Source organism: Micromesistius poutassou, assembly GCF_964030765.1.
Source record: "Micromesistius poutassou genome assembly, chromosome: 13".
NCBI lineage: Eukaryota > Metazoa > Chordata > Actinopteri > Gadiformes > Gadidae > Micromesistius > Micromesistius poutassou.
In genome coordinates this window covers 11,014,217-11,037,501 of record NC_140283.1, presented here as the reverse complement: position 1 = coordinate 11,037,501, position 23,285 = coordinate 11,014,217, and the positions used below count along the sequence as shown (strand labels likewise).

Genomic DNA, 23,285 nt, shown 5'->3' with positions numbered 1-23,285 from the left:
GTGTGTGTGTGTGTGTGTGTGTGTGTGTGTGTGTGTGTGTGTGTGTGTGTGTGTGTGTGTGTGTGTGTGTGTGTGTAGGTTTCGCTTCCTCACAACAGTCAAATATCTTGAAGTGTGTGTCAAATATTATGAACAGTATTTGGATTTAGTACACAGGTGGATCTTATGGGCACTGCTACTTTATTCATGTGGAAGATCATACATCACAAAGGGATGTATCCACCACACCTTTCAAATAACCTATCTCAAGAGAAATGTCAAAAAGTATATTTATATACATCTCAAAGTCAGTTATACTGTTCCTACGTGGTAACCATTAATATAAATTCATTATTTTTGATTACTTTTTACTTAAAAAAAAAAATATATATATATATATATATCTTTTTTTTAATATATATATTTTTTAAATTCATTTATCCATTTTATTAAATTAAAAAAGATAAATTACTTTTCAGAGCTCTTGGCAGATGGGGAACAGCCACAGGAGTAGGACAAGAACCTGTGCTGTGATGTTTGGCCTCTGAACCAAAACTCAAACCATCCCAAAGACTTCTGAGGCTCTCTACCCGTCTGAGGTGCCAAAGACTAATAGGGTTATAAATACATTCCATAAACACCATGTCACATGTTCACATAGCCACAGTTCCTCCTATACCTCGACCAGCCACACGCACACACACTGCACACACACACTGCGCACGCACACACACACACACACACACACACACACACACACACACACACACACACACACACACACACACACACGGTTAAGAGAGTTAAGCAAATTTTGAATATCTGCTCTGTGAAATAACCAACCCCTTTTAATTTTTCAAGTTTTATTGATACATATTTATTCAAACATATAGAAATGTACGTTTAATATAAAAATGATCGTATTTGTATATTTTTGCCTTATGCCATAATCTTTATCTTACTCCCACCCTCGCTCCCTCGCTCCATCCCTCCCCCCCCTCCCTCTAGTCTTCTCCTCATATCTTCGCCACTTCGATTCTCCTTTCGGTCACTCAAAATTATGGTTTAAGAAAAAGAAAAAAGTGCATACGTTTCCAAAAGCCTAGCTCACGCCTTCATACGCTGTGGGACGTGGTCGTTATGGTAGTACTAAACACGGGTCTTTTAATGCTGTTCCCCCCTCATCAAAAGGCAGGGAAAGCAAGACTCAGTGCGCGCGTCTCGACACTGGTGCTCGCGGCTGAGGATTCTATCCAATTTTCGATCATAATGGTGTCGTTACGCTACTTTTAGAAAGAATACGGGCTTCGATGGAATTTAAAAGAGGTGGTGGACAGGTGCACTGAGGACTTCGCATTCCCACGAAGGTGAGACGCTCAACAACCAACATACGAAGATGCTCTGGTTTAGACGCTAGCCATTATTGATGCGAATACGCCTGTTTCCTTCTCTGTTTGCTTGCTACGTGTACATATGCAGTTGCAGTTATGCAAAATATTCACAAGCTTAACATGTAAAAACTATCCGTTTATTATAGTAAAAAAAACTGATTAGCAGCTGTATGTTTGCAATGTGCTTGCGCGTTCTTGCTTTGATGGGGACAGACGATGAAATCATATGTAGCCTACAGTTATTTACATCCGACCTATATATCTTACTTAATGTGTTATCTCCAGGCTGATTTATTAGCATAGACTTTGTCTATCTAGGCTATTTTGCGGTTGCTCTTCTGATCTTGAAGGTGGGAGTGGCCGATAATAAGAAGCTTAGAGAGGAGAAATTGGAGCAACATCTATACATAATTTACATAACCCTTGAATAAGAATGCTTTAAACTGGGAAAAAAAAAAAAAAAACATTGATAAAAGGAATTAACAGTATATGTTGACAGAAAATATATAAATATCTATTGCACCAATGATAAAATATTAAATGATGTTGCATGCAGTTTGACAGAATGAGTCAGTTTTGGAAAAAAAACGCGCAGGCTACTGGCGAGGAAACATTCCCTTCTACTAAGAGAGACTTGAAAACAAAAAAGTGACGCAATGATGTTTCAATAATTGGATATTAGTAAATAACATGAAATATATCAAGAGACGGAGGGTGCATTGGATTTGGGGCAAGGACCGGCCGCAGGATGGAGCCGCTAACCCGCATGTCTGACTCCTGGAGGCGGGGCAGGAACCTCCCCCTAGCCTGTCCCCCTGGTAGAGGTGGAGCTGGGGTGGTGGCGGGTTACCAGCTGGGAGAAGCGGTGGGAATGAAGACAAGTACTTTGAAACCCAATCCCATCGTAATCCCCAAGATGAAACTCGGATAGGAAGAGGATGAGCTCAATGATGGGGTGCAGGCAGTAGGCGGGGTTTAGGTGAGACCTAGGCCTATGCGTAAAGGTCTCTCAGCAGAACCACCGAAACACTTGGACAGTTATGTGGTCCCCTTTCATTTGTAACTTTTCGATTGATTTCTATTAATTGGGAGCTTTTTGACAAGGTGAAATCTATTTTTCCAAACATGGAAACATGACAAAAAATAAATGTCAAATGTAATGACTATTCATTCCAGTCCAGTTCCATACTAATACAATAAACTAAAATTGTCTGTGGGAAATAAATCCATGTGATCCATGTGGAAGGACCAGTAAGACTAAAAGCCATTTGTCCGGACGAGCAGTGTTCTGGTGTTCATGGAGGTATACCGAGAGTGAGGATCCCACACATACACACACACACACGCACGCACGCACGCACGCACGCGCACACACACACACACACACACACACACACACACACACACACACACACACACACACACACACGCACACGCACACACAACCACACACACACACACACACACGCACACACACACACACACACACACACACACACACACACACATAAACACACATAAACACACACACACACACACACACACACACACACACACAACCCAATTTATAAAATAACAATGCCTTGTGTAAAACTAATTATAGAAATATAAACTAGGGTGGTTCAGTGTACCGATACCAGACAACTACCTACCTACTGCTAATTTGCATAATGTGGTACTTTTGTAATAGCTTAATATTATGGTGAAATGGTGTAAATCTATTGAAAATAAATATGGAGATGTAGTGGGTGTGCATATTGGCCTTTGAGTGCGTCTGTGTTTGCAGAACTGAGCAGAGAAAGCTGCCAGCAGATCAGGACAGCCCACAACTTGCAGAGAAGCAGATCATTATATCACTGCATTTTCCGGCTATCTAAATACTTGTTTGTTCTTAATTTGCCCACACACAATCCATGCCAAATACACTCAGATTTTGGCATTCAAAGTGGCAATTTTCCATTCTTACTGTAATATAAAATGAAAAGGTCAGACTTGGTTTGTGCTTTTCATTGTCTTCTTTATTCTATAGCTATAACATAGCTGCAGCTGTGACAAGTGCTTGGTAAGAGTTTTTCATTTTGGTTATATTTGAGTGCAACAAATAAATGATAACTTCACATATTAATCTGTTTTCAGTTTCAAATGTAATAAAGACTGCCACGTTTTTTGTTAGAGAATACCATTAACCTAGATATGTCAACATTTAAGACCAACTCAAGTTGTCGGAGATGGGCCTGAACTAAATTATAAAGGCAGGCTACCTACTATTACATTAAGTTTGTATTATAATATATAGATGCTATGTGACATTTGGAAAATTGTCACAAAGGCATTGTCACACTTTTTTTTTTACAAGGAGAACAATATGGGCCCAATCATAGAGCCTTGAGGGACCCCCTGAGAGATAGGATAGCCATCTGAATACACTGGGTATAGCTGATACCAAACAAACCAAAGCTTTCCTGCACATGACATGTATGTATATATGTATGTGTGTATAATGTATATTCAACAAAAAGTCCATGCTGTATCACATGCATTTGATGGATCAATAAACAGGGTGGCATACATTTAAATGTTATCCAGTGCCCCAAATTCTAGGTAATTTATCACTACCAAGGGAGGCATAAGTAAGGCATAAGTGTGACAAAATGCCACTGGGGATAAAAAAAATCTGTTAACTGATCGCCAACTAGGTTTTTAAGGACCTTTTTTTGGACACATCATTTAGAGATAGTTTAGAATTTACCAGATCTAGATTTAAAATCATTGTGGTGTGTTCCGGAGTGTTCAGGCAATTTACAACCGTACCAGGGTTGGGTGAATATTGGCTGAGAGTAGGAGAAGGAAAACACTACATTTTTCTTTGGGTATTATGTAGAAGCAATACTATTTTACTGCTAATTTAATTCTCCGGCCCATGGTGGCAATAAGAAACAAGAACCCCTTGGCAGCATTCAAAAGAGGGAGTAGAGAACGTAGTAGCAAAAGAACCACGCTGAAGTGTTGTTGGCTGTGGGGCCAAATAAGAAGTTTGTCAAATCTAGGTTGCGCAGTTTGAATTTGGCCTAGGTATTTTATCCCCCAAACGTAGCGTGGAGGATGTCAATGTAAACATGAAGACTTGCCCAGGGCTGGTGCACAGCATTAAGACATGATGCTGTGGTGATTTACCAGTTAAAAGTGTAATTTTATCACTGTTACCACTGTTATCTGTTACCTGGGTTTTGAGCAAAACATCTTGAGTTGAGTTGAGGGCTGCCCACTTCTTGATTGAAACATTATATGGTGACATTATGGTAACATTATATGGTGACAGAAAATGACAGACATGGCACAACTAAAACCACGGTCAAGTATGTTTGAAATCCCTCTAAATACAGAATAATATATGAGAAGTTTTGACTGGCAAGAAGTCTCACAATTCATACTATAAATTAACATTGAATGCTGGCATGGCTTCGATCTTTCAGAAAAAGAAAATAAACTAATGCCTACCAGGCAAAACTCGGACATAACCCAGACTACACTCTCCCTTTAAGTTAACAGGAACTGTTGTCATGAGTGATGATTGTTAAATATGTTGTACAACGATCTCCGGACACCAACTTCCTTAGACAATGTTTCTGTAAAGAACACAACATACATTTGTTAAAATCGCATTATGAAACCTCCATCTTGTCACTCTTGTATGCGTTTCTGTCCAGATAAATATCTCTGTAACAAAACAGAAATCACTCCGGCTTGACCTTTCCTGAAGAAGGACCTTCTCCAGGAGAACAGGAGGTGGAAGGAAGTGAAAAACCACTACCTTCCACCATGGTCCCCCATGTGTCTAAAATGTATCCAAAGTATGTAATAGGAAATTGAGCCAGCCTGAGAATCTCCCATGTCCCACCTCGTTTAGACTTCCAGATGTAATTTGAAATTAGCCATTTGTTGGAATAAATAATAAAACTATTAAAATATAAACAACATTAGTTTTTTTCAATAAATGGCAAAGGTTACACCATCTCTCAAAGTCAACCTTCACCTTTGATATAAAAGGGAAAAGTTAGCAGATGGTAAAACTAAAACTATTTTCAAGTTAGAGCGATCCCCAGCGAGTCCATCATTCTGCTGAAGTAGTAACAATTCAAAAGCGACACTCTATGTTCCACGCTCACTCAGAGGATGCCCTGAACAGGGTGGAGAGGTCCCCACTGCTCTTTGTGGTTCCTTGGTCATTTTTCTTCATAACTCAACATAACTACAGTATTTTCAAATGTGAATGTTCATTTTGATGTTTACCCAAAGCTGTTAACGTAAGTAAGTGAGCATAATGATATGTGGAGGGGTTGTTTGAGAACAGAGGACCTTACTTCACCACTTTGAGTAATGGTACTAACTGGATTTAGTTAGATAATATGATTGTTTTATTTAGATGACCATGCCAGGTACTACACTGCTCGCATGTGTGAAAGACAAAACTCTTATTTATTGCAATTGTTTTGCCCCCTCTCACAGTGATTCAGCCATGACGTGCAGTCCTACATCCAGTGAAGAGGAGATGGCCCTGTCCCTATCTGAGGGGTCAGGGGGCGACGACAGTGGGAGTTCCCGGGAGGAAACACGGGGCCCAGGGGCCACGACAGTGGTCTCCAGTAGCCGGGACACGGAGACCTCCCTGGTCATCTGTGTGGTCATACCAGACCTGCAACAGTCGGTGGGTGAACTCATGTGACAATGATTGGAGACAAAACAACGTTCTTACTCTTCTTAAACAACACAATGAGCATAATTTGCATGACAAAAAGCATCTTTCAACTTGTGAATTTCGCAGGAAAAATCATAAGCACAATTAAGAGCCGCTGACATTCCTTCACGTTCCCCCAGTCTGACACAAAACTTTGTTGTGTCTGAAAACAACAAATCCTTTTTCACTTTCAAAATCTTCAGTAGAAAATGCAAGTTAACTTTTGACAGACATTTGACAGCGGAGCTAACACAACATTCATAGAACATAGTTTGTTATAATTCATGAACAAAGCTGTGATTGGCTTGGCAGCATGTGGGACTGTTATTTATGTTTTATGAATAACCAAACACCATGTTCTTCTATTGTCAGACTAATAATGGATAATGGAGGATAATGATGCAATGTGTTCAGATTGCGGTCCCTGCAGTCGCGAGGTGAAATTGGTGAAAACTGTGGCTGAGAACAATCAAAGCATGTGCCCAAAATTGAAGTAACTGCACAATAACTGCTGCAAGACCGACTTAAGTATAAAAGAACAGTGCAGAGAAGCTTTTTTTAAATCTATATATTTTCTACTGGGGGTGCTGCAAAATGGCTACATTAGAGATGGGTCATTTCAACAAAATGCATTCTAAATTCCACAGCTAGTACATCTCAATGTTCTAGATTGAACACTAGAGCTTATATAATTCAATCAACATAAGTGCACAAGTAGGTTTCAGAGACTTTCCTTGAAAATGTGTTTTTTTATGTTTTTGGAAGATGGGGACGGATGCTGCAGAACATTCAGGGCTCTGCAACCCATTCCACCTCCAAGAGAAGAGTCTTGGACCCCCATAAATCTAGCATAAAATATGTTGATTAATCTGATTTCGCCAAACACATTCAAATCCAGGTGTAAATCTAACCAAGATGCACAAAGGATGGGATCTGTCACACCATATCAGTAGGTGTTCTGGGACACATTCGGAACACATCGGACACAAGTGTGAAAGCATCTGACTTCCCAACACGCATGCATAACGTTCTATTTACAGATCAGGGGCGGGAAATGGATGAACGTCTTCCTATTTCGACTTTTGCTTTCTCATCTTTTATTTTTCAAAAGCGTCCTGGCCTATATAAAACAGAAGAATAAGTCACATAAAGGTTCCACAGACAATAAATAATAAATGACAGCATGAACTGATTATTGAGAGCAGTTATCAGATTCGTAGAGATACACCAGGAAAGGTCATATTAAAAACATTTGCAGGCTTGATAGGCTGACTCTGAACCCTTGATGAATGTTTTCAAAGCATTTATAGAAACAAGTGCATTTTGAGGTCAGTCAACGTCCAAAGGCTTGAAGGGGCAAAACAGCCTAACTCTTTTCCTCAGCTCTATGCTTACATTGGTAACAGATAAAATGAGATAGTCTTGGAAACTAAGCGAATGGCCAAAAGAGTCACTCCTACATAGGTTGATAAATATGCTGGTAAAAGGCCAAGAAGACCTTTATAAATATAAACCTGCAAGTGGCTGACTCTGTGCCCGGCTAGTGAGGGCAAGCTAACGTTGGCGTAGAAACCACAGTGATGTGTCAGAGCGCTTGAATTAGCACTGAAACCTTTACTCTTTTGCTTCTCCAGATTGTCCTGAACTTTGAGTCCGATGCCACAATATGGTCAGCTAAGCAGCAGGTTCTGTGCACACTGACCCAGCCATTGAGGGACGTCTTGAATTATGGCCTGTTTCAGCCTGCGTTCCAGGGGCGTGAGAGTGGGTTTTTGGATGAAGAACAGCCACTGAGACAGTTCTCTATACCAAAGTGTCAGGGTGTCCCTACACTAGAGGTATAGTACATTATGTTGTTGTGTCGGAGGACTATTTTACAGGACTACTCGCTCAATTACCTGTTGATAAATAGATAAATTACAGATAAAAGTGGGGAAGCATAAAATACTCATGAATAGTAACTCAAGGGTATGAATAAACGTAATGCATCAGAGAGGGGCTAGCATAAAACGGATTGTCATTGTCTGCTTTTCATCAGATTTTTACGATGTTTACTCTTGTGCCTCTGCAGTTCCGCTATAAGAGTCGCGTCTACAAACATACCAATGTCAATGAGATGTTGATTGCAAAGATAAACATCCAGGTGAGTATTAAAAAATGTTTTATCATAGAATGAGCATCTGGCGAGAAGGTTTTATTCTAATAATAAAAAATAAAAAAATAAAAAAAGTAGTGGTATATTTCAAGAAACCATCCTCTGTCCTGGGGTCTCTTCAATAATAAAAGGTTTAGGACAATGATTTAACGAAAATAATTTACATACAAATAACTTTGAAACCTGCGTCAGTGCTAGAGTGACACTAATGAGGTGTGAACGTAATGTGCTCTCTATGTTCCTATTTCTAATACAGACTAATTTACGACGGTTTATCGAGTGTGTTCAGCAGTTGGAAACAGACAAAGTGGAAAAGATGCTGGATAGAGGCCTCGATCCTAACTACCATGACCCAGAGAATGGAGGTAGCGCAACTCAACCATCAAATGGGATTAAATTCAGATGCGTCATTTTATTTGGAATTGGAAATGAAGACCAAATCTGAATGAAATGGCACAAAGTGCTATACATAGATACATAGTGTATGAGCCATGTTTGATTTATATTTATAGATACCACCCATAGACACCCAAGACTGTAGGTAGTCTAGATACTCTTATTTTGTAGGGCTATAACGAACCTTAAAGGGGATTCAGCATATCTGCCTCTGTTGGCTTGTTTGTTTGACAGGGGAACACATTAGAAGATGGAAGATGGTTACAGAGATCAGGATGGTCTGAAGCGTGTAGATGAATTACTAGGAAAGCTATAGTTAAACACTGAAAGGACTTTGAACATTTTTGATATATTAACTTTGTTGGCCTGGACTAATATCACCTGATGTTGCATTTACATGGCTTCTATTTTGGATTCAATGTTATTCTAAATATGTGGATTTTAGTTAATCTGCTCGTACAAGCGATTTCAGATCAAATCTGTGTTTTTTTTTTACAATATTTGTGTATGTCTGTTTGTGTTGTGTGTGTGTGTGTGTGTGTGTGTGTGTGTGTGTGTGTGTGTGTGCGTGTGTGTGTGTGTGTGTGTGTGTGTGTGTGTGTGTGTGTGTGTGTATAGAAACTCCACTAACATTGGCAGTCCAACTGGGGGCTGGTTCATCATCTATCATCATTGCTTTGAAGAATGGGGGAGCTCATATGGACTTCAGATCTCAGGACGGTCTGACTGCCCTCCACAAAGCTGTCAAAGCCAATAACCATGTGGCACTTAAAGTTAATAACATGCAAATACATTCAATAACACAATATGCACTGCACAAAGATTGAATGCACTTTTCTAATGCTCGTCAGGGAAAGGGGATATGCATCTTGTTTGATACATTCTCAAAAGATGGCTCATTAAATAAGCTTTTAACACCAATAAAAAGAGTACTGGCCATTCTCAAATGGCATTGTTAACTTTCTCTGCTCTTCCATATTTGGTGTAACTCTGTTTATATGGGTGCTGGAAGCCAACATATAACTGGCTGTTTGACTTGAATTAATATTACATATATTCAATTTGTATGGTCTATATTAACTGGTATGTATAGGCTGCTAATTGGAAATGGTTTGCATTGTCATGATGGAATTGCAGTCCAATAGTTTTAACCCAGGTTATAGAATGGTAAACACTTCTAAACACAAAAGGTTTTGCATAACATTTCCTTTTACTCGATTTTCTTTCATTGTTTTCTCTGTTTTTTCCCAGACCCTGCTGGACCTGGGCTCGAGTGTGAATTATAAAGACAGCCAGTCACTCACCCCTCTGTACCATAGTGTGCTGGAGGGGGGCGAGCTGTCCTGCTGCCTCCTACTGCTCAGGTACAGCGCCACACTGGGCTGCAGCGACGAGAACGGCTGGACAGAGATGCACCAGGTGGGTGCCTATAGTGCAACGCTCACATGTGCTTTTGAAGCCTCCAATTCTGTTATGCTTTTATAAGGGGTGCACCGTGTGGAAATTTTGCTGTATTTTTGGGCTGCAGGTGGTGCTGGTTACATTCGGTGGATTTGGGGTTTCATGGTCATGATGCAAGATAAATATGTTACGGATAAAACAAACCCAACAAATTCCAACCAAAGATGTGTTTTCATAGGCAAAACAATGTATGATACAAAGCACTGTGTTTATTTTGTCGATTAAGTCCCTCGTTTTTTAAAAATCACAGCTTTTCAATCTTACCTGCAATATGCGTATTGTGAAATCTAGCTTATTTGGCAGGGAAGACATAGGAGCAGTGTGCCTTGAAGCAGGGAAATACAGGCAATGCTATTCACTCCCCCTACAATGAATAATTCAATGAACTACAGTGGCTAAAAAGAGCAGGGGTTCAACACCCACTGAGAACTGCTGTTGGTATAGGAAGATTTCAGGGCTGGATTGCACATTACAGAGAATGGATTGACTACATTTATTTTAGTATATACTTCAGAAACATTGTATTAATCTTTTTTACAAAAATAAGTGGATTGTGTCAGTGCAAGCATCTGCCTATGCGTATAAAGCCTATTCAGCCTTCTTGACTATAAAGTGAATAACAATCAGGATTAGGTAAAGTGCTGACCTCGAAATCCTAAGATCCCTTATAGGCTTTTTGTGGCATGAGCTGCTCAGAGTGTGTGAACTGCCTGTTTCAGCTTGAACTCAAACACTGAGACAAAAAGAAATGCGTTTTGAGCTGTGAGTTCTCATGGTTACGACCCACGGCAACTTTGTGATACTTCTTTTCCAGTACAGCCGTAGAGTATGAGCGTTATACTGAGCAGTGTTATATATGAAATGGGCCATACACCGTTGCAGTCAACATAGAGTGCTGCTCTGACCGAGGTCCATGCATCCACCACACACACCTCGCCGCCACAGTGTATCTTTGTCGTGCCTTGGAAAATTCAGAGCAGGGTAGAAATATTACCACTTTTTAAAAAACAACAAAAAATATTTTGGGTCACCACCCCTTTAAAAAAAATGAATTTGATCCAATGCAAGTTAATTATGAAAAAGTATAGTAAAGTAATAGTAGTAGTAAAGTAAAGCATTAGTAGTGTTGGGGTTAGTATTACCAGTATTGTGGTACCAGCTAATAATGTATTGCATGTTTTAAAAGCCACAGCTGTATCTAAGATGCCCCACTGTGTTTCTAGGCCTGCCGCTACGGCCACCTGAAGCACCTGGAGCAGCTGTTGCTCTTCGGAGCTGACATCTCATCCCAGAATGCAACAGGAAACACAGGCTTGCACATTTCGGCTCTCCACAAGCAGGTAGTGCACAGCACACACATTTACAAATGGACAATTACAGCAATACGCCAACCTAATATAAACACAGTCACATGCACATATATGTCTTGCTATTTGTTTTGCTATTTCATTTTTAGGACACTAAAACATTTTCATGCACAACTACAAGTGATTGCATTTTAGCAATATTATACGCATTTCAGGCACAATCCCATTTAACAAGCCAAAGCCCTGCTCAGGCTCACTTTCACTCACTTGCTTCTTTCACCGTACATCACCACCCTTCATGTCAACATCAGCAATGTCTACAAACCCCAAGAGAGAAGTCTGGAACTTCTTTTCTACTATACCAACAGAGTTGTCCCTCTTATCATCACCCGGGCTTGTGCAATGAGATATATAACCAATTATATAACGATACAAACACATGTTGCATAGTAACATTCATAGTAACAATCATTTCATTGCAGTTCACGATGAAGGCCGCCATGTTTGATCTTGTGTCTGACGTCTAGTCTGACAAGTAATGCTCTGAAATGATACACAAAGTTTCAGACCTGTAATTCTGAGTTGGACAACCATTTAATTCATTTGTAACAGGTCTGAGCTTGTTTTTTTCTGTTTTACGAGTTGTCATGAGCGCAGTATTAGTCTCCACTGTTAAGTCAGTCAGAATAGGCCTATATGGGATAATAGCTCAGGCCAAAATAATAAGTAAATCTACATTACACACAATTTATCAAGCATGTGAATGCAATGTTACTTTCTATTCCTAAATGTTCCCAGTGTGTTCTGCTGGTACCCATGGGTCAACATCTCTTCCTCACTGCCACTCAGCAAAGAAATGGTATTTTGAAAACATTGATGTATAAGCTTGGCAGATCTTTCCTAGACTGAAATGTATTTAATTTGACAGAACATTAGTGTGTCAAAGACCATTTATTAGATGTAAACGAGTGAAGCCTGGAGCAGGTCAGTCAGGGGATGCTGTGAGCTATAGTTGGTAGATATGGGGAGGAGGATGGAGAGAGACTCCTGCCTGTTAGTATCACCAGTAGATGAGCTGCTGCTCCTTTGTTGGAAACAATGTGAACATTGTACATGGGGGCGCAGGTTTTTAAGTTATCGAAGAAAATATTTTTTGCGTGGACATTCCATATTGCGGCTGTCTAGCAGTGTTGAAGCCGGCCTGCTTTGCACAGCTTCTAGCCTGAGGAAGATCTGCCTGGTCCAGGACTGTTTTTCTCTTCTGTCATGAGATTTGACTGCACCCTTCAGGACAACATTGGTCACTGCAAAGCTGTGTTTACTTTGTATGCTGCCAATGACTGCTAATGAAAACTACTTTGAGCTCAACCAGCCTGCCTATCATTGCTTGAAGACCTGGGTTTATTTTAAGTGATTGGTTTATATTTGTTTCATCGGAGAGCAATGCCTGCCTATTTTAGATTATGTGGCTAACTCATCTCTAAAAGCTTTGTTATATCTTTAACTAAACTAAAAACCCTCGTGTTCTGTGACTTCACTTTGTGACTTCACATTTGTATTGTCTACTACATGCATGCTTGAGTTCACATTCCATATTAGGCAGGCAATGCCCCTTATTCCAATCTTAGCCTCCATATCGATTTGCTCAGTGAGATCATATTATCCCGGGACATGCGTTTTTTATTGTTGAGTAATGTTCAACATTGACTGTGTTGCAACATTTTAAATCAAGCAATGTTAAAGAAGTGCATGATGTAAGGATTATATAGATATTATATAGATTATATAGAACTTTAGTGGGGGAATTCATAATTGGGGTGCAATCATTGAACAGTAAATCACTATACCTCAAAACAAGAGCAGAAGGCCTAGATAAAATTTGCATCAAGAGAGAGTAAGAGAGAGAGGCTGAGAGAGAGAGTTTAAGGTGGGATAGAAGGGTTCTAAAAAATGAACACAGAGCAGCGCAACAGAAACAGAAGGAGCTCACTAAAGGGGCTGAAAGTGGAGAATTTAAATACAGGTGCCACACATTTGACTAATGACCTACTATTCTTGGCGATACCCACAAAGCATTTGTACATAGAAGACAATAACGACAAGTCGCAGGTGCTGGTTAAATCCCAATCATTCGAACCACAAAACCCCCAAAAATCATAATAACCCCATGCCAGTTCAATGAACAACTCTATACATAACCTCATAGGAGAATTCATCAATCAGCTTCAGTAGCGACTCCCGGTACTGTGTTAATCAGAGGATCACGATGAATTGTAATTACATTTTTAACATCCACAAAACCACCTGCACCAATGCTGTGGCCACCTTTCCTTGTCATTGATGTGTTCAGCCTTATCTTAGCTGGGTCAACCACATGCTTTCTGCTGAGCCTCAGGCAGGATCATCCTGAGAGATCTGTGGTTCATAGCCATGCTCACGTAAACACCAGTCTTGTGCCAAGCTCCAAACACACATATACACATACACACATACACACACATAATGCACACTCATATAAACTCAAATGTGTGTGTATATGTATTGTTCAAGGTATTTGTGTTGGCTAAAAGTACATGTCAAACATTGACTATGACTGTCTGTATTTAAACAGAAATACAAATACAATGTACTGCATGGAGGGATGGCAGATATGTGCAGCTTTGAATGTGTAAGCTCACGTGCAATAGCTTCCATCTGTTCAACATGCATGTTACTGCTTGCGTCTTTGCCTGACTGTGTTTTATGTGTTCATGTGGGCAAGCTCTAATGTGTGTGTGTGTGTGTGTGTGTGTGTGTGTGTGTGTGTGTGTGTGTGTGTGTGTGTGTGTGTGTGTGTGTGTGTGTGTGTGTGTTGATTGCTGTGTGCGCATGTATCAGCCGTGGGTGGAAGGCAGCTTTGGTTGTGTTAAGTGGGTGGTAGATTGTCAGAAAGCTCCTCTTCTCTCAATGTTGCTTTCTATCATGCTGCCTGCATTAGCTTTCTATCTATATTTGCTACAACCAGATTACAGCACATTCTGTTCCTCACATTAATGGAAGAGACAGTCATTTGTGCTTGCCCGGGAGACTCTTTCATCTTTTTGTACGTTTTTATTACGGTTTCTTTGAGCGTGAGAAGGACGCATAGAATTTAAATCCCCCCAAGAATATTTTAATACTCCATAAAAGGATAGAAGATTCTGAACACAGATCCTAAGAAGTGCTTAAATCAAGAACAAATCCAAATTTTTTAGGATTCTGGACTCAACCCTTCCAGGTGAGGTACTTTTATTTGTAAATCATATGATGTAATTGGATTTGAGGATACAACTATTGAGATAAGATGAGTGACAAATTAACACTATAGTGATTTAAAAAGGAGTCTCATTGAGGATTGTGTAGAGTGAAAAGGTGCCTCAGAATGAGTAATTGTATGTATGGTGTCTGATGTGCAGATCTATCCTATCCTACTACTATAATTGGGAAATGGCCTGTTTGTGTGTTTGTGTGTCCGGATTTACATCGCACACCGTTCCTGTGATCACCTCTTACAAAAAACTGTTCAAGGGTCGGGCCTCACTCAGAAATTCCTGAAATGCCCCAAAGAACTCAACATCGCACATACGGGAGGTTATCTTTCAAAAAAGAATTATGTGCCACAGCCAAGAAAACTCACAGAGGGGGAAAAGCTGACTAATAGGTCGGAAAGATTCAACAAAGAGGAGATAAGAGAAGTTGCCACACAGTTCTACAGTTGCTCAGTCTTAAGCTGGATAACAAACTGAAATCTGTGAGGATGTCTATCAGGCAGCCGATGCAGAAAAGGAGGAAACCATTCTGAATTCTCCTGGAGGCTGCGGAAATAGCTTTAATTTAAAGGGGATCACAGCTTAAAGCAGGGCAGAGGTTGGCATTGTGCTTTGTGTTGACAACACAGACTTGGCTGCTCACAACTTCAAGGGAGGTAGGTTTAGATTAAGAGTTAGGGTAAGGGTTAGGGTAAGAGTTAGGGTAAGGGGTTGGTAGGGTTAGGGCTAGGTAGGGTAAGGGTAAGGTAGGGTTATGGCTAGGTAGGGTTTTGGTAAGAGTTAGGGTTAGGGTTAGTTAGGGTTAGGGTTAGGTAGGGTTAGAGTAAGGGTGAGGGCTAGGTAGGGTTAGGGTCAGGTAGGGTTAGGTAGGCTTAGGGGTAGGGTTAGGGGTAGGAAAGCAGGTTCCGGTTCAAGATCCTGATTATAATCATTGAAACTCTGTCTGTGCCATCAAAGCTGAATCCACACCCTGACCCTGACTCTGGTAACCAGGGTTATGCTGATCAGAGAGAGCAGGTTGATCATCTCGGTTGAGATCTTCAGTTTCCACAGCTTTAATGTGGAGTGTGTGGAAATAACTGAGGGAGTCAGAGCACCCTTGAGGCGCCAAACGCTGCCTCAGATGTCAACCCGCTAATCTCATGCAGGACCACAGGCTAAAGGAGAACATGAGGACAGACACAGGGGAAATGAAGTTCAGGTCCAGATTCGGTTTGAAGTGGACTCGGTTCTGCAATCACAAAGACGCGGTGCCTGTGGAGTTCATAAACTCACTGACGCCCTCTGAAGTGCCTGATCATGAAATATAACTGCGGGTCCTGACCGGCCACTCAGAAAGGGCACCAGGAGGGTGGTGGTGCAGATGCTGGACAAGGTGTTTGAGTGTGAGATTTATTTTTGTAGGGACAAACATGGGTCGAAGGATCTTCCTGCCCAGAATCCCTCACCATAACAGAAATGATGAGCTTCCCTTTGTCAGGAGGCAGTTAGGCTGGCTTTCTCAGTTACCGTCAACAAAGGTCAGGGACAAGAGAATAAGTGAGTTTGGCATCTAAAGGTCTCGTCAGTGTTCACTTATCACCAGCTCTACTCCGGGTTCTTCAGGTGACAGTGAGACAGCGGCCGCAGCCGCTTACTCTAATAAATACATTCACACCACTCAGCAGCGTGAATGTATGAGTGATGAGGAGGGAATAACTGAACACATAACTGCTGTAATTATATTTCCATAGCAGTATTTTTGCATCCTACTCTATCCTATATAGATTATATAATAATAATAATAATCATAATATGTATGATTATTATGATAAGACTTTACATAAGGGAACCTAGCACTTTATGAGCTATAAAGTGCTGTGAGACGTGTGGTCTGTTGATTCATGCTGTGAGATGTGATTCGGTGTGTCTGTTCGGTGTGGATTATTAGTTGTTGTTCTGATGTTGTTGTTGTTGCTGCTGAGGAAGAATAGTCAGGGTGAGGCTAGGGGAGGGGAAGGGAGCTCGGGGGAGGGCTGGGGTGACAGGCCAGAAAGAGGCTGTCATGGCTGAGTCAGAGGGGAAAGGCCAGAAGAGCTTTGTTCTGGTGCTCTTACTGAAAGAACAAAGACAGTAACAGGGTTATGAGAATATAGACTATTAATTGGCAGGGTTAGGGTTGGTGGCCACATTCTAGTGGCTAGGGTCAGGGTTTACCCCAACCCTAACCCCAACCCTGCCAATTAATTGTCTATATTTTCATGTTCTTTCAGTACCTTTCAGTGACCTCCATTATCATCTGTTGCTCATTCATTCATTTGACTTTTATCAGCTATCTTGACTTATTTACTTCCTCCCATTGTTTCATTCTCCATAGGAGCCATGTGTGAGACTGCTTCTGTCTATTGGTGCATGTAAAGACGTGAAGAACTACAGAGGGCAGACTCCTTTCCAGGTAGGACCAATAATGTGTGTTCTACTATGAGCTCTTGAATAGATGTAGACATTGGATCTATAGGAGTTGCTACCAAAGACTGCATAAATCTAGCAAACCATTTAAGGGAAAGAGAGTTTTGGTCCTAAAAATGAACAAAACAACTTTAAAAACAAAGATGTTCGTTGAATTTATTTTGTTTCACTGAGAAATTGTATGGTTATTAAGTTGAATAATGCTTAATAACCATCAGATGGTCATCATTTGCACGAGTGATGCAATTTTGACCATTTTAGGACACAATTCAATTTAAAGACCGGGTAAACCAAATTCAGTATTTTTCTTCTTATCATATTAATTAGGCCTTAAATGTGTCCCTCAAAACATGTAAAAAATATTTTTCCCATTCATCATTTCCTTGAGGAGCTAGGCCTCAGAGAATGTTCTGTGTGCAGGTTTAAAATGGGCGGGTCTACATCGATGACCGCTTTACGTAAAGCGGTCATACTCACATAAACCCGCCCCCTGCTGCCCTCTAGGTATAAATACATTAACCGCGCACTAGCATTCTGTGGTTTCACCCGTCTATGGTTTTACCGCTCACGAGTCTGGTTTGAATTGTCAGTTTTTAAATTACCATTCTGTTACACATGAGCGACGACTCTCTGACCGTTCGATATGTTGAGGTTCTTCTTCCTCTTCTGGCTCTGGTGGCTCATACATGTAGGGCTGTACATTGCCTATGAAACTTCCAGACAGGGCGTCCATTTTCAGCTTTGAGATTGGGAGGGGCTGGACCTCTCCGGTGATGGGCGTGGTTTCCTGGCCTGCAGCGCACACGCCCCCACCGTCCTGAGCCAGGGATTACTGCTCATTTTTCATCAACTTTGAAGCATAATTTTATATACTTTTTTTTTAGTCCTTCAAATTTGGCAGGGTGGTTAATAATATATTTTCCTGTGGTATTATAAACTCAAAACCCATAATTATTCTTGGTTTACCCGGTCTTTAAAAACAAGACCCTTTCCACTTTATGCCTACAACTAATTCATCAGACTTTTATACATATATGATGTTTATGATGGCTAAACAAGTACCAACTAAAAGAGTGCCTGAGATTAAATTTCAGGAAATGATAGGTATTGAAACCACTATTGTATAAAATATGGAGAATACAGCTCATTAGAGATATTTATATTTGAAGTACTTCAAAAAATTTGGTGTCAATATCTACACACTACTATCAGGCAGACACACACTACTGAGTCAACTTCTTTGACAAGGATTTGTCTTTAAGTCTGAAAGGAAGACACTTGCAGGTTCTTTTTTCCAGCAGCTTAAGGCGCACATCTAATTGAATTGAATGTTCCATCAGTGATAGGGAAGGACTCTGTACATAGAGGAGTATGTCAGTAGTTAAATCCAGCCAAAAGCAAGCTGTGCCAAGCTGATCAGGAGTTTGGTTAAGCATTAAGTCTTTAGCCAGTCTTTCTTGGTCACCAGAACAACTACAGTCCATTATGAACCCTCACCCTAACCCTAACCTAGTCAACAAAGAACCCTAACCCCAACCTAGTCCACAACAAACCTTAACCCTAACCTAGTCCACAACAAACCCTAACCCTAACCTAGTCCACAAAGAACCCTAAACCTAACATAGTCCACAACTAACCCTTACCCTAAACTAGTCCACAACAAACCTTAACCCTAACCTAGTCCACAACAAACCCTTACCCTAAACTAGTCCACAACGAAACCTAACCCTAACCTAGTCCACAACAAACCCTAACCCTAACCCCCCCTAGTCCATTATGAGCCATAACAATAACCCTAGCCTAGTCCATTACGAACCCTAACACTAACTCTAACCAAGACACAAATCCTAACGCAAACCCGTACCCTAACCCCCCCCTATATAAAGCCAACCAAAAACATTTTGTGCAACTTGGATTTGTGTTAACCTGTTTAATATCCTCAAATAATCAAAATGCAACACTTTTGAATTAACACTACTTTTATCCACCTTCAAATACCAGGTGGCCATCACTGCTGGGAACTTCGAGCTCGCAGACATCATCAAGAACTACAAGGACAATGAAAACGGTGAGTTGATTATACTACTAAACCCAGAAAAATATACTAATTATCTGAGATAAATATACTACTAAACCCAGAGAAATATACTACCAATCCTAGAGAAATATACTACTTAACCCAGAAAAATATACTTCTAATCCTAGATCAATATACTACGAAACCAGATTCACCAGATACATGTGAGAATGGTGAGTTGATTATACTACTAAACCCAGAAAGATATTCTACTAATCTTAGATAGTTACAGCTAAACCAGATTCACCAGATACATGTGAGAATGGTTAGTTGACTTAACCCAGTTAAATATGAGATGGCAAGTTGATTAGTACAAATATACCTAAATAAAAATATATTTGTTCAAGCTTAACATAATGTGTGTGTGTGTGTGTGTGTGTGTGTGTGTGTGTGTGTGTGTGTGTGTGTGTGTGTGTGTGTGTGTGTGTGTGAGTGTGTGAGTGTGTGCGCACACGTGCATGTGTGCGTGCATCAATCATCATCGATATAACTATTGTTTATACATCTTTGTGTAGGCGGGTCTAACATACAGGAACGGATGCATGTGGTTGCCATGGGCACCAGTTCTATGTACTGATTGGTTGCAAGGCAATGTACTGTGCCGTTGGGAAGAATACGTAGGCATGTGAGAAACGGCAGACAAGGATAAAAATGGCAGTCAGTGACGATGAGAAGCAGGAGAAAAGGATTCGAAGCAGCAAACAGCTTTTCAAACTCTGTTGCTTGTTTGACCAGGAGCAGAGAAACTAAATCCTAGCCTTTAACTACTGTTTATTTTGGGATAATGCATCGTGATATTTTTCAAGATTTTGTACAAACCCTTACTTGATTTTTGGATTGCCGATTGCCGTGGTAGGTAAACGTAAGTATGCTAAAAGAAACGTATTATGTACACATAGGGCAGATTAGAAAATGACACACACACACAAACACACACACATGCACAACACACATAGTTTCAGATGGTCAAGTAAGTTGTATGGTCTCTTAGTCCTTAGTTATGGTCAACTTTGTTGACGTAAACCTCTGTACTTAACCAAAGACGGGATTGTTTCTCCTTGACTTCCAGCCACATCATTGTTTGTCCATCACTTAAATTTGTTGCTCCGTCCATCTCACTGCATTGTTCTCCCTCTCCAGTCCATCTGAGGGAGAGCCCCCGATGCGCCTCTCCCTTCCGGGTGAACCACGCCTCGCCCTCCAGCCACTGGGTGCCTTCCTCCAAGCAGCAGCTGGAGACGGCCCCCGTGCTGCTGCGCTCCAACAGCGAGGACAACAATCTCGACCCCAGCCCGGGCCCCAAGAAGTCCCACTCGTCGACTGTGGTGTCCACCCCCTCAGCCTCCCCGTCCTTCACCTCACGCCGCAGTCCGTCCCCGTGCCACCGGAGCTCCTCGCCCACCATGCCCTCTCCGGCGGTCAGCACCGTGAAGACGGTGGGAGGGGTGCGAGGGGGCCGGCCCTCCTCCCGGAGCAGGTCCCCGTCTCTGGGCAGACCGGCAGCGGAGGACGTCCGTCGACAACACCAAAGACACACAAGGTTTGGCTGCTTTTTGTGTTTTTTTTTGCGTCTTGGGCCCAAGAACTGCACTGTTTAAGGAATGATTTGACTGTAGGTCAGAGTTGAGAGCTGTGTTATCAGTTGGAAATGGCATAGCCGTTCCTCAACTGTTGGCAAGTGAAATGCGCATATCTGTGTTGAGTTGACTGCACCTGCCTCTGTACAAGCCCATTTAGATTTGAGACCGCACTCTGATCATTTCTGACCAATCAATCCTTCCGGTGCTTTCCAAGGGTGGAATCGGTGCCGGTAGTGCGAAGCTTTCAGTGTGTTTCTGTTCGGAACATAAGCCCACCAACAACAAGGGCATGTAATTTGCATCTTTAAAAATGTGTTATGTGTTGGTATGGAGGGCAAATTAATGCGTAGCGTTTGGTCCCAGCCTTGTGGGAGCAAATTGATAGAGTGATGATCAGAGAGCTCCTTGTTATAGCCAACCCTCTGAGGGTGTTTTGTGAAAAACTGCTTGGCTTGCCTCTTCTTCCATGTCTTCTGAAGGCTTCAGCTAATTTGTATTTGCATTGTATTAAAAGCAGATCTAATATCAATAGATAAGACAAGTCGAAAGCAGGTACTCTTTTGCCAATCTTTTTATTACAAATTTACTGAAACTATAAATTTTAGCACATTTTTCTAAATCAATAATAATAAAACAGGAGTCATCTTTGAATCATAACTTGTTTCAATAGTAAAAAAAAAGGGGACAGGATTTAAGTATTTTCTAAATTCAGAACAATTATAATAAAAAACACATTTATAATGTTCCACAGGATAACCGAAGCCTTAGCTTTTGGTTACGCTAGATCTCTACCATGGATTGCATAAGAGAGATGTCAATGGAGAACACAGAGTTTGATCTATTTTTCATGTTCAGCCACGTGTTGAAAACGCTTGTTCAATAATTCAGAGCTCGTTCTGGCGTTGGCATGGAAGCTGTGGAAACTATCATTCCAAAGTCACCATGGTATTAGTCATGGAAACAAGCTTACTTGCATGTTTTCTTTAATACGTTCGATGAACAATGTGGCTGTTTTTTTATCCTAATACATCCTAATATCCTAATATAAGATAAAGGATGATGGCCATTTCCATCAAGAGAAGAAATAAAACACATATAGTGTCTATTGATCGTATTATATGTTGTACAGCCTGGCACTTAAAAATAGTAGTTAGCATTGTGTAGCATCTTATCCTAGCTATCTTTTTTGTATACAGTGAATGGGTTAACCTAGCAATTGTTAGTGCTTGACACTTGTTTCTGTGAACATCCTAACTGTACCAACAGCGATATATTGTTGTTTCTCTTTCTTCTGACAAATGTACTTATTGTAAGTCACTTTAGATAAAAGCGTCTGTTAAATGCCCTAAATGTAAATGTAAATATAATCAAGATGGTATCTTTAATTCTGAGATTAGCTGAGTGAGTTAAGTCATTACATTTGTCTTTAAGGGCATCCAAGGCCTTCTGTAACTGATATAGGTTGGATCAACCATTACTAGAAGTTATTACATAGCATGAACTGACAATGGAACACCAATGGAAAAAGGTATACAGATGATGAGTGATGCATTACTGCTGTGTGTGCTGCAGCTTTCTAACGACACTTTAATGGCTACAACATCATGAGGTTGGGGTTAAATATGGGAAATGAAACACTCGTGACAAGAGCACTCCTGATGTGCTAAACAACATCAAACCTCTTTATTTTTGTCTGTCACATTTTGCCTTAAAATGTAATATATTAACAACAGATATTTTGATCGGTGTGCAGGGTCCAAGTTCAGATAAGTCCATCTCACAATACAGCAAAACTGAACCAACATGCGACTGCAGGATTGAATTTGGTGTGAAAGACATGACTGGGCATGATGTAGCAAGCTACATCGATGCTGTTGTGAACGTCAGCTTTTGACATGGACAAAACTGCCTACCCCTGTACACATTGAGTTCATGAAATTAAACTATGAGCTGCACCATCCCTTGGCTCTTTATATCAAGGCCTCAATCTTATTAGATTATTATACATTTGCATTCATAGGGAGCTGCCCAGTACCACCAGTCATCCGTCATCTAAATATGGTCACTTAGCAAGTCCACTGGAACAGTTGTTGGTTTTGTAGCTTGCTAAAAGTCTCTTCACAGTTGTGAATTTGTGGTTGCTCAGGGCCATTTTTCACCTGCCACAAATAGCTGCCTATAATTCAACACGATTCATGCCAGGGTTGAGAGGTTTTTCTGCAGTATACCATTTTGTACAGGAAGTGTTGGTGTACTGTACTTTGCAATACCTTTCCTTTGGGGATTTCCATGAGGTAATGTTGTTATATGACTTATGGCTATACAGAAAACTAAAATGCATTGACACTAGTGAATAAGTGGTGCAATAATCATTGAGTTTAACAACTGCAAAATCAGTATGACAATACTGATGTGGTTTGCACCGTTACATGCACAACATCCCATGAACTGCTCATGCACACACTGCAG

The 23,285-nt window shown here is 40.8% G+C and overlaps 1 protein-coding gene across 1 annotated transcript in view; it reads left to right on the top strand.

Annotated features, from left to right (window-relative positions):
- Positions 1–5,886: 5,886 nt before the first annotated feature.
- Positions 5,887–23,285, top strand: part of LOC311357865 (SH3 and multiple ankyrin repeat domains protein 2-like) — a gene marked incomplete at both ends in the record, with an annotated part of 36,782 nt that continues 19,383 nt past the window's right edge. The window contains 11 exons of the mRNA XM_084477886.1: positions 5,887–6,075; positions 7,740–7,943; positions 8,177–8,248; positions 8,517–8,625; positions 8,891–8,934; positions 9,340–9,417; positions 9,908–10,075; positions 11,341–11,457; positions 17,068–17,145; positions 19,161–19,227; positions 20,377–20,776. Of these exons, the coding sequence (XP_084334012.1) occupies positions 5,887–6,075; positions 7,740–7,943; positions 8,177–8,248; positions 8,517–8,625; positions 8,891–8,934; positions 9,340–9,417; positions 9,908–10,075; positions 11,341–11,457; positions 17,068–17,145; positions 19,161–19,227; positions 20,377–20,776 (1,526 nt within the window). The remainder of the gene's footprint in view (positions 6,076–7,739; positions 7,944–8,176; positions 8,249–8,516; positions 8,626–8,890; positions 8,935–9,339; positions 9,418–9,907; positions 10,076–11,340; positions 11,458–17,067; positions 17,146–19,160; positions 19,228–20,376; positions 20,777–23,285) is intronic.